Raw genomic sequence first — 12,111 nt, forward strand, 5'->3', positions numbered from 1 at the left:
GGAGGGTCTGATCCTGAGTACCACCCACACTGAAGTTACTCAGTGTCCAAAAACGCGTCTCGGGCCCATCAGATGCGTTCACATACCGAGGGCCGGCAGAGCGCCGCACCGGGGGTCCCGGGAGGGACGCCTTCTCGTGGGCCTGTGTCCACACGCACACAGAACCCAGTGGCACTGACTGCGGGCTCTGCAGACTGGCGGCCAGAGGACACAGAGGAAATGAAGCCGGGGCTGGTGGTCAGCATGCGCTGCCAGGGACACAGCACAGAACGAGATGTGACTTGGGCACAGTGATATGAAGACGTAGGCATGAGGCCAATTCTGACATGTCTCACAAGCCAGGGGAGACGAGCCATTTTAACAGGAGGGCAATCAGACGGTGGACTCGACGTGGTGGTGATGACGGAGAAGTCAAAGCAGAGTGGTTAAAAGTGAAGGCAGATGCCACGGCCACCACGACTATCATCAAAAGCTACTGACAAAGGCATGGAAGGACCAGTGCTCGAAACAACTGGAGAATGATCACATGAAAGTTACAGGAAGGGAGACCAAGTCCAAGTGGTGCCAGGCCCTGGAAATGGGTGGTGGTGCTAGGGGCAGATCAGGAGGGACATGGAGGATGTAGACGAAGAACACAGATGAGCCCTGGCCAGGTTGGCTCAGTAGGTAGAGCTCTGGCCCATGGACTGAAGGGTCCCAGGTTCAATTTCTATCAAGGGCACATATCTCGGTTGCAGGCTCAATTCCAGGCCCTCCCTGGTTGGGGCGTATGTGGGAGGCAACTAATTGATGTCTCTCACATCAATGTGTGTGTGTGTGTGTGTATCTCCCCTCCCCCCCCCCCCCACTCTCTCTAAAAAAGTCAATGGAAAAATATCCTCGGATGGGGATTAATGACGACAAAAGCAGAAGCTGAAATCCTCCTGCCCAGGCCCCTTTGCACCTGCAGCAAAGCAGTAAAACCCATGCCAGGGCCACAAGGAGGCAGGCCACAGGCTTCCCCACCGGTGCCGTGGCTTAAGTCAAGTGTCACTTTTGTTAAGCACCCAGGACAAAACGCTTAAGCCCCGTCGTGGGCATTTGCACACAGGCCTGTGTGACTCCTTGTCCACATCTGAGCAGAGGACAGCCATGTATGTCATGGGCACGCACACAGCCAACGCTTATTGGCGGGAAGGCAGGCAGATACTGGTTGTGAGAGGGGCCCAGCGTGACAACTTCCTCCAGCACAGAAAGGTACTCCTCAGGGCGTTCTAGAAACAGGCCTGGGTGGGGACATCCATCAACAGCCTCCTGAGATGAGGAGCGGGCAGGCTCTGACGGGGCTAGGTCCCAGTTCCGTGCCTGCTGCCTCGTCCAAAAATCTGGTGTTACGTCTCCACCTGAGGGCTGTTGTGCTAACCACTGGGCTTAAGCGTTTTGTCCTGGGTGCTTAACAAAAGTGACACTTGACTTAAGCCACGGCACTGGTGGGGAAGCCTGTGGCCTGCCTCCTTGTGGCCCTGGCATGGGTTTTACTGCTTTGCTGCAGAGCCTGGCACTGGACTTGTCTCAGGCCCCTCAGCTTCGGACCTTGCTCTGTCCCACCCCCACCCCACCCCCACCTTCACCCCCCAGCAAACCCAGAGGCAGCAGTAAAGCCCTGAGACCATGCTGGGGCTCAATCTCACACCCTCTTCCCACAGGGACCTTCCTGTGGCCTCGGGGCCACTCATCCCTACTTAGGAAAACTTGGGCCATCAGGACAGAATCAGGATTCCTTTAGAGCAGCAGTTCTCAACCTTCCTAATGCTGGGACCCTTTAATACAGTTCCTCATGTTGTGATGACCCCCAATTTCATTGTTACAAATTGAACATAATTAAAGCATAGTGATTAATCACAAAAACAATATGTAATTATATACGTGTTTTCCGATGGTCTTAGGCGGCCCCTGTAAAAGGGTTGTTCGACCCCCAAAGGGGTCACGACCCACAGGTTGAGAACCACTGCTTTAGAGGAAGGGGTGGGAGGATTGTTGCAGACCAAGGGAAGAAAAACTCCAGTTCCTGCTGAGCCCCGAGCTGAAGTACAATTCACATCCAAGCAGCCCTGCAACCACAGGACACCCGCTGGCCCAGGCTGCCAGCTGCTTTCCTGGGGGGTGTCCCAGCCGCCCACAGCGAAGGGACTGGGACTGTGCCTGAAGCACCATGTCATCAGGATGGCCTGAGGCTGTCGCATAATTGAAATACATCTTGAAAGAACAGGGTCACAGACCCCTAACATCTGGCTGAGACACACAGCTGAATCCGTATGAAATTTTCATAACAAATGTTTCTTCTAAAGTTCTTCAGGCTTCTTTGAAATATGAGCCTATTATACATATTTTTTAAAAACCTCTAGGCTAGACACGTGCCAAGTAACTCTTGTAGCTGTTTCAATGAAAGTGACCCAGCAGAGGGGAAACCCTAGTGTGTGCTGGTGGGAATGAGGCTGGCGCAGCCACTGTGGAAAACACTGTGGCTTCCTCACAAAGTTAAAAATGGAACTGCCATTGACCCAGAGATCCCACTTCTGGAAATATATCCTAAGAAACCCGAAGCACCAGTCAGAAAGAATGTACACACTCCTATACTCATAGCAGCACAATTTACAATAGCTAAGATGTGGAAACAGCCCAAGTGCCCATCAGTAGACGAGTGGATAAAAAAGCTGTGGAACATTTACACCATGGAATACTATGCAGCAGTAAAAAGAAGAATCTCTTACCCTGTGAGACAGCATGGAGGGACCTGGAGAGTATCATGCTAAGTGAAATAAGTCAGTCAGAGAAAGACAAGTATCACATGATCTCACTCATATGTGGAATCTATTGAACAAAAGAAACTAATGAACAAAAAAGAACTTATATACATATATGCATAACCAAAGGACATAGACAACAGTGTGGTGAAGGCACAGGATGGGGCAGGGGGAAGAAGGAGGGGGACTAAAGGGAGGCGGGAGGGAATTGGGGAACATCTGTAATACTGTCAAAAATAAAGTTTTAAAAGTGACCCGCCAGGAACAGACTGTCCTCATTGTCACCCTAGTCGTCACACATGGTCACTACTGGACACTGGGGAGCCCAACATTGTGTTCATAACCAGAGTGACCACTACTCACCTAATAACATTCCTATGAAATCCTCTTCAAAATTACAAGTCCAATAAGAACATCATGAATGTCCACTACAGGTTTTACACTTGGCATTGCTGCATGCCACACAATAGGCTAAGGGCTTCCTTTAAGTACCAAGACGACCCAGGACACCACCCCCAGAGTGCTGCTCATAAAACTCCACCGTGTAACTAGTGGGAACACACAGCTCACTCACACCTGTGTTGGTAATGTCACACCTGCAGGTGAACAAGGTACACATCTTCCTTTGACATGTTAAGGGTTAGGGTATTCTTACCCTAGCTTTAAAAATCAGTCCTTAACAAATTATTCACTAAGAGAGAACCTGATAAGCTGCCTCCAAAAGAAAACAAAAATCCAAAGACAGGCCAATTACTAAGACATCACTTACAGGTCAGGGGGGCAAGGGCAAAATAACTACCCAAATGGTAGGACAGACAGTAGACGCCATGCCTCCCGCGAAAGCTCTAGCGGGTTAGTATTCCCAGAGCAGCAGCAATGTCTAACCAAGGCAGAAGCAAGCTCACAAAACTGACAATGCAAAACTTACGGCTCCTGAGCCCTTCATTCCAAACAACACATTTCCATGGGCCCGGTTTGAAATGAAAATACAACTGACTTAGAAATCAACAAAATGAAGATTGTTTTGTAAGTCAAACTCAAAAGCAATTTTTAAAACTCCCATTTATGAGCAAAAGGCTGCAGATAACCTGCAGAAGTGCAACTAACAAAGAGAAGGAAGAAAAAGGGTTAAAATTAGATACTGGTTAATAAAGAGGCTTGAAAAATGCAAAGATACTGCTTGGAAAGGGACCACAGAAAACACAAGACGAGCACCTGAAACCCTCCACAGAGGACAAGCGTAAAGCCGCCAGAAATCCAACCAGACAGAACCTCTTGGGTCCCCAGCAGGATGCCATGTCAGGTTGAAACAGAACTTACTAAGCTGATGACAGAGAAAACCTGCACAAACCAGTCCCAACAGGCCATTTTTAAAGACATCAGTAAGGAGACCAGGTGCCGAGGCCAGGAGACTTGGGACAGGACAGCTCGAGGCTTCTGAGGCATGAGTACGGCCCGGCCCGGCCCGGCCCGGCCCTCCTGACAAAAGGAGGTCCTGAGTGAACTCCAGCGAGAAGCCAGCAGGGCATGGGAGGTTCCTTTTCCAAAAAGGAAGCCAAGAGCATGCCCCCAATGGCAACCACTGCCATCAGCCTCCTGGGGCGCAAGGGAGAAGGCGCCTAGCACCGGCACTACTGACTAGGTAAAAACACGGGGATGTGGGGACAGTGTGCCCTTCCCAGCTATAAAAGCTTCTCCCCCGGTGACATCAACTCGTAGACTGTCTCCAGCCAGAGCTGCATTCAATACTGCCCCAAGGACCCAGCATGTTCCCAAACGGGAAACCAACTGTCACAGAGCAGACAGGACTTCTTCACGTCTCCCTGAGTCCCTCAGGACTGTGCAGCCGCTCCATCAAATGGCTCATCCCTGCCCTGCCCCCCCGCCCCCCACCCCGGAAACATAAAACCCTGAGGTTCAAGCGTTTCCTCAGTTTTCTCACGTGACAGAGAAACTGTCTATCCTACCAGCATCAGTGAAAAGCAGGCCTTCTGTGATGCATTTTAGTGATACCAGGCATTGCAACCCTTTCCCGAGTGGGACGAGCACACCTCCCGTGTCCAAAGGTGCTCAGGCTGAGAGCACGCACACAAGCATCTTCACTGTTCCTTGAGCTCAGCTGCCTTTGAATGCTCACATTAAACTTGTGATGCTTTACTTCTAGTTTCTATGATATTCTAAAATACTTTCCCTGGTCTTCCATAACAATCCTCACATTCTTACCGAGTGAATGGAACCAGAGCAACTTCCATGGGCTTTCCCATGAAGCCTAAGGGGAAAACCCTTACCAACTCCTATTCTAACAGCTTTCTTCCTGCGTATTTCCAAAACAAAGCTCAGTGGGGTGGTTTCCATCTGATCCAAGACTTACTTAACATCCCTCTGGCTGGGACCCTCATGCAGAAAATGGAACTCTGTGATCCATCTTCAGCAGAGTCACCTTTTAACCAAAACGGTTGCTGAATTTCCTCAGGACAAACAGAATGTAGGGAGGGAAGAGGACATAAGAACAAAGAACTGTGGCCGTGAGCCAGCTTCATGGTAGAAAACCCCCACCCCCAGGCACCCACCTCAACTAGACTGGGGGAGGTGGAGGCACCTAGAAAGGCCTCAGCCCTTTTTTATTTAAATGGCCCAATGGGAGACAGCAAGAACTAGGCGACGTATGACAATCTGTTAAGCAGAGCCTCAGCCAATGAGGACCGAGGAGGGACACTTGCACCCTGGGGAGAAATGGGCTGTGATCGCTGCCCCAGGTGAGCCTGCACAACCAGGCGGACACATGCCACTGAGAACCTATTCCAGGCCTTGTCGTCGCCATACCTCTGTCTCGAGTCCATTACTTAAATGCAGACAGGTGAGCACTTCTCACACTAGGTTGGTGATCGGGACAGATTTTACAGACTGAAAAACAAAAGCAGCACCTTTTGGCCACATCTGCATCACTCCATGTCGTTACCGTGCAGTCTTGATGGAGCTGGCGTCAGACATAACCTCGTAGGCGTGTCACCATATTAAAATGTTCAGTAAGTTGCTAGTCATTATTTAACATACACAGGAAATCTGCACACACTGTCCAAATAGCCTGAAGAAAACGAGCACAGGTTTGGTGAAGGTGGCACCCACCTCAGTGCACAGGACGGACAGTCAGGAAGCGACAGAGGCCCAGGCACAGAATCACACAGACACAGGAGGCTGCAGCCCCACTGGGAAAGAATGCACCAAACACATCGCATTTATTTTCTTTTTTTTTTAAAGCAAATAACAAAGACCCATTTTACCAGCTTTACTTTTTAAACCTAAGCTTAACATTACACATTTAAACAATTGTCAAAACTTACTAAGTTGCCAGCATTCATGCACAACTAGAAAACATCCTCAATTTATACTAAACCAGAAATGTATTACCATTGATGCATTAGTACCTTTCACTACTCAACACTGAAAGACTGAAACTACTCTGGGAGGCGCGTCCTGGCAATGTTAGCTTCACAGCAGGCCGCCACTGCTTGGCTCATGTTTAAACACAATGGAAAGCAGGTCCGTGCTGGTGTTAGTGTATGAAGTCACGGCCACCCTGGATCACGTTTAATAAAAAGCAAAGTGCATACAGAGATTTACAACAATTGTAAAGACCAAAAAGAAAAGGTCCTATCATGTGGTCCCAACAATAAATCAACAGTCTGACAAACAGGCTCCGATGAGCGTGTATAAATACTTTAGATTAGGGACAGTTATACTGAAAGTCGAGTTCGTCTGAAATCTTCAAAAAAATGTTCCTGTTAATCCTCACATGGTGCTTGTTACAGTTAACATCTCTGTTACATGCGTGCGTTGAATTACTTGTTATCCAAGCGTAGCAGCTGCTCCTTACCATTTATCGTCAAGGACTTTAACTGGCCGTCTTCTTCAACTTCTACTCTTTCTTGACCGTTCTCGACAATTCTGGAGGATAAAATGCATTTTTAAACTTTATTTCTTGCAGTAAATGTATGTATTTGTATAGATGCATTTGGAAACCAGGACTGCCACAGACGAACATGAAACCACAGACCCTGGGGCTGAGAACCAGCTGAAGCCACCCAGGGCCATCTTTCTGAAAACAGACTGAATCTGACAGACAACACTATACCGCTGACCATGACCTACATGTGGACACCAAGAATCAAATGGTCACGGTTTCAGGGAGCATCTGAGATCTTGCTCCCAGGCATATGTTGTCAGATTGGCTAAAAAAAAAAAACAAAAAAAAAAAAACTCATAAAAATTAAAATATGATAAAGCTTTTACTACTAATGGTGCTTTCCATTTTGTTATCCTAACAGTGCCAGCAAACCAATTACACTATTATTACAGCACTGCACATTAAAAATGTCTCTAGCTCTCGCCGGTTTGGCTCAGTGGATAGAGCATTGGCCTGTGGACTTAAGAGTCCCGGGTTTGATTCCAGTCAAGGGCACATACCTCGGTTGCAGGCTCCTACCCAGCCTGGGCCCTGGTAGGGGCTCGTGCAGGAGGCAACCAACCGATGTGTTTCTCTCACATCGGTATTTCTCTCTGTCTTTCCCTCTCCAACTCCCTCTAAAAAAACAAAAAAAGGAAAATTATCGAGTGAGGATTAAAAAAAGGCTCGCCCTAGCCAGTTTGGCTCAGTGGGTAGAGCAGGGGTCCTCAAACTACGGCCCGCAGGCCACATGCAAATACAAATATTGTATTTGTTCCCGTTTTGTTTTTTTACTTCAAAATAAGATATGTGCAGTATGCATAGGAATTTGTTCATAGTTTTTTTTTAAACTATAGTCCGGCCCTCCAACGGTCTGAGGGACAGTGAACTGGCCCCCTGTTTAAAAAGTTTGAGGACCCCTGGGGTAGAGCATCAGCCTGCAGACTGAAGGGTCCCAGGTTCGATTCCAGCCAAGGGCACATGTATGGACTGCAGGCTCAATCCCCAGTGTGGGGCATGCAGGAAGAAGCCGATCAATGATTCTCTCGTTGATGTTTCTATTTTCTATCTCTCTCCCCCTCTCCCTTCCTCTCTGAAATCAATAAAGAAATATATTTAAAAATAAATAGATTAAACTGTTAAAAAAAAAAACAACAAGGTTCTAAATGAAGAGGGCTGTTAATAGGTAACATTAAACAAAATTTAAAAAGAAATGCCCTAAATTCGGATATTAAGATTCTCAGGTGCCCAATTTCTTACACCCTATACTTCACGCTCAGGGGCAGGGGGGTGGTACCCATAAATTATTACACCTACTTATTAAAAACATGAAATATGGGAGAGAACTGTACCTCTTTGTAGTGATTTTTCTTCCATTAACAATTTTGGTAGAAGTCGACACGGACTTGAAGTTGCCCATCCCACTACCACCAAATGACGTCGAAGAGAATGAAGTGAGACCTCCATGACCTATTGACCCGAAGGAAGTAAATCCTGTAAGAAATAAAGGGAAAAAAATATCAGAGACTAGTATGTCTGGCATTCAGTGCAAAAATCCCCAAGTGTCAAATCCCATAGCAGACCTCTCCTGTAAGCAGGGTGCTGGCAGGGGCAATGCTGGGGTCCAGGGGACTCCTCTGAATCAAGGGACAAGACAGCAGGCTCCTTTCACCTCCCCTCCTACCCCCTACTCCTGCTGGGTCGGGCCTCGTTTCATTTCCCCTATTTATGGAGGATCAACTAAGCATTTAGCCTCCTGGAGGGACTAGGACGGCCGCACACTCTGCATCTCACAGGAACAAAGTGACCACTGCTGACAGAATGGCAGACCCAATCCGCTCACCTTCCCCTTGCAATGTGACCACAAGGGACAAAAATCTGAATTATCAGAAAGCTAAAGTAATTTTAGAACAAATTCTAAAATAATTACAAGTATGGCTCTGTAGTTCATGTACAACATTCTCAATCACATGGACATTACACCCTGATGGCCACACATCACCCTGAAGCTGGCTTCCTTGTTCATTACAACAAATACCCGCACTCCCTACACAGGACTCAGCCCTCCAGCTCTAATACTGTCTAAACCAGCAGTGTCCAACAAAAACAGAATGTGAGCCAAATACGTCATTTTAATTTTTATAATGGCTCCACTAAAAAATACAAAGTGGCAAAATTGACTTTAGCACTATTTTATTTAATCCAGAATATCCAAAATATTATCTTATGCTATATAAAAAACTTGAAATTGTTTGGACTTAAATATTCCATCTTTGAAACCAGTGTATGTCCCACTTGTAACGCGTCGGTGTGGACGGGTCACATCACGAGGCTCAGCAGCTCCGCATGGTTGTGGCCACCATCCAGGACAGCACAGGTCTAGAGGCTGGAGCCACAGGACACTTTGCAAGGCCCTGACCAGTAAAGACTGCACTTCTCTAATGATTTCTACCAGCTGTTTTCCCTCTCCCTGAAACTTGAGCACTAGCATAAGCACAATGCATGGTATCGGAGGATCTGCTGGAGAAAAGCCCTGGCATAGTGCTCTGTGGAAGAGAGCTCCCCAAAGGAGCCTCTCCTAGCTGCTATTAGCATGACCCTTGTAGGAGGGACCTTCTGACAGTACCATGCAGGCAGCCTGTGTAACAAAGCACTGCAGATTCTTGGCAGAGCATTTAAGACAAAAACAAGACCCAAAGACAGCCCTAGCTGGTTTGGCTCAGTGGACAGAGCGTCGGCCTGCGGACCAGGGGTCCCAGGTTCGATTCCAGTCAAGGGCATGTGCCCGGGGTTGCGGGCTCGATCCCCAGTGGGGGGCGTGCAGGAGGCAGCCAGTCAATGATTCTCTCTCATCATTGATGTTTCTATCTCTCTCTCTCTCTCTTCCTAAAATCAATAAAAATAAAATAAAAAAAGACCCAAAGACAGCAGGAACTAGGTGAGCGTCCATGGCAAGAGTCTCCTTCTTGAGGTAAAACAATGTTAGGTCACCACCCCACCCCTCGAGCTGCTGACCTGCTTTACCAAGCGCTAACGCCAACACTGTGCATGTGGCTGGGCACCCCCACAGCAAGCACACATCCCTCGTGGCCGCAGCAGGCATGGGTGTTATTACTGCCCCTCCTCGGCCTCCATCAGCAGACTCAGGGCCTCCTTGTACTAAACTACCAGAAGGTTAGATAAACGAGGACTTAGTAAGACTAAGTGCGTTATTTCACAATTACCCCAAAACACCTTACTCCCTTAACCAGGAGTATTTACTAGTAAGAGCAGAGATGGATTTTCATGTATAACGTTCTTGGGAATGAGTAAAGATGACTAGGGAATCTACAAGACTGTTCTATCAAAAGGAACACATGTTTCAAACTATTTACCAGTTACCAGAAGTAAAATCTTGGGATTTGATACCTGCATCAAAAGACGGAAACCCTCCGCCGAAAGCCGGGAACCCTGTGAAGGCGGAGAAGAACGAGGTGGTTCCCCGGTTCCTGCTCCCACGCGGACCCCGCCGAGTCCCAAAGAAGTCGTCAAATGGATCTTCTGGAAACAAACACATGCATTTTGTAAAATTTTGTTCCATGTCCTTGTTTCATGGGAAAGCTGTAATAGGGGAGCAGGAAGCCTTGGAGAAGTCATGGCCATAGCTCACCCAGAGCTCCTGTAACGCAAGCAGAGCCAGCCAGAGGCATCGGGGACAGACCCAGCCTGCCCACCACGCAGCTTCTGTGAAGGGTCAGCAAGGGTTCATTCACTCAGGTATTAGGAACTCAAACTCCCTAAGGCAGCGGTGGGCAAACTACGGCCCGAGGGCCGGCCCGTTTGAAATGAATAAAACTAAAAAAAAAAAAAAAAAAGACCGTACCCTTTTATGTAATGATGTTTACTTTGAATTTATATTAGTTCACACAAACACTCGATCCATGCTTTTGTTCCGGCCCTCCAGTCCAGTTTTTAAGAACCCATTGTGGCCCTCGAGTCAAAAAGTTTGCCCACCCCTGCCCTAAGGTCTGAGCTGTCTCCATTATTCAGAAATAAAAACAAACATGGACTATTCAAACATTCATTTTAACACACAAGGAGGAGTAATTCTGGGCCTTGGATATAAGAGCTCTTTTTTAATTTTCTGTAAACTTGACATCTCAAAAATATTTATTAAATGGTTAGTCAAGGCAAATCTAAATAAATGTGAATTGCAGACATGACATTTGTGCTCCAATAGGAAACTACTAGATCAGTGATGGCGAACCTATGACACGCGTGTCAGAGGTGACACGCAAACTCATTTTTTTGGTTGATTTTTCTTTGTTAAATGGCATTTAAATATATAAAATAAATATCAAAAATAAGTCTTTGTTTTACTATGGTTGCAATATCAAAAAATTTCTATATGTGACACGGCACCAGAGTTAAGTTAGGGTTTTTCAAAATGCTGACACGCCGAGCTCAAAAGGTTCGCCATCACTGCTCTAGATGAATAGGCATTGTCTTGCTAGTGAAGATATCAAAACGGCCCTGAAAATAAAAGACCAACCACGAGTTTAACTCTGATTATCAATGAGTTACTAAAAACACAAATCATAAAAACCTTATAAAAAATTTTGCTAAAGTTCTATGAAATTAGTCAGCAATATATTTTTTCAGGTAAGTAGGAATTCTGTGAGAAACAGAAAATGGACGGACTTATCAGGAATCCTACAAAAGCTTGCAGGGAAAAAGAAAAGCAACTCATTACAGAGACTACAGAATTAGTCTGGCACACCTGGAACACAGCAGCCGGTGACCAAAGTGGGGAAGAGTGACAGGAAATAGTGACACACACACACCCAACGACCAGCACGAGACCTAGGCTGCACTGTCCTGCATACACCAAGCATCACACTGAAGCACACGGTCTTGTCCTGAAATGGCCCATTGGCGAACCTATGACACGCGTTATGTCTTTAGGTTAACAAAGCAACTAAATCCTCATATGCTGTCTGCCCATGGAACATGATACTCCAGCTAAATCAAGCATGTCAAACTCAAAGGCTAACACAGGCCAAATAAACAAGGTTAAGTTTATGTGGGCTACAAAAAAACAAAAGCTTCAATTTTCATAGGAATGTAGGTTTATTTCGATAGAGACATGCTGAATACAAAAGGCTGAAATAAATGAGTAATTGTTAACATAAAATAGAACATTTTAATAAAAATTAATATTTTTTTTCTTGAACATTAACTTACCAGACACTGAATAACTGCATAAATTAATAAGCGTAACGCAAATAAACCTATTTTTCTTGTTCTCCAAAAGCAAAATCTTTCCTGTTGCACACACAAACAAGTCAGTCCAAAACTAATGACATGGCAATCAGCTGCTAGAGTATTTGCCGCTAGTATTAGTGG

The 12,111-nt window shown here is 46.5% G+C and overlaps 1 protein-coding gene across 4 annotated transcripts in view; it reads right to left on the reverse strand.

Moving 5' to 3' along the window:
* Positions 1-12,111, reverse strand: part of DNAJB6 (DnaJ heat shock protein family (Hsp40) member B6) — a 55,007-nt gene that overhangs the window by 13,388 nt on the left and 29,508 nt on the right. For 2 of the 4 annotated variants that reach the window (XM_070423561.1, XM_070423560.1), the window contains exons 6-8: positions 10,135-10,266; positions 8,079-8,220; positions 6,658-6,728 (exon numbers count right to left, since the gene is read on the reverse strand). In XM_070423561.1, coding sequence (XP_070279662.1) covers positions 6,658-6,728; positions 8,079-8,220; positions 10,135-10,266 — 345 coding nt within the window. Of the gene's footprint in view, positions 1-5,995; positions 6,729-8,078; positions 8,221-10,134; positions 10,267-12,111 lie in introns of those variants that run through there. The other 2 variants (XM_070423562.1, XM_070423564.1) reach the window with 2 other exon arrangements.

The sequence above is a fragment of the Myotis yumanensis genome, unplaced genomic scaffold (genome assembly GCF_028538775.1).
Source record: "Myotis yumanensis isolate MYYU_CA2020_CCGP unplaced genomic scaffold, mMyoYum1.0.hap1 SCAF_9, whole genome shotgun sequence".
In the NCBI taxonomy this organism is placed as follows: Eukaryota; Metazoa; Chordata; class Mammalia; order Chiroptera; family Vespertilionidae; genus Myotis; species Myotis yumanensis.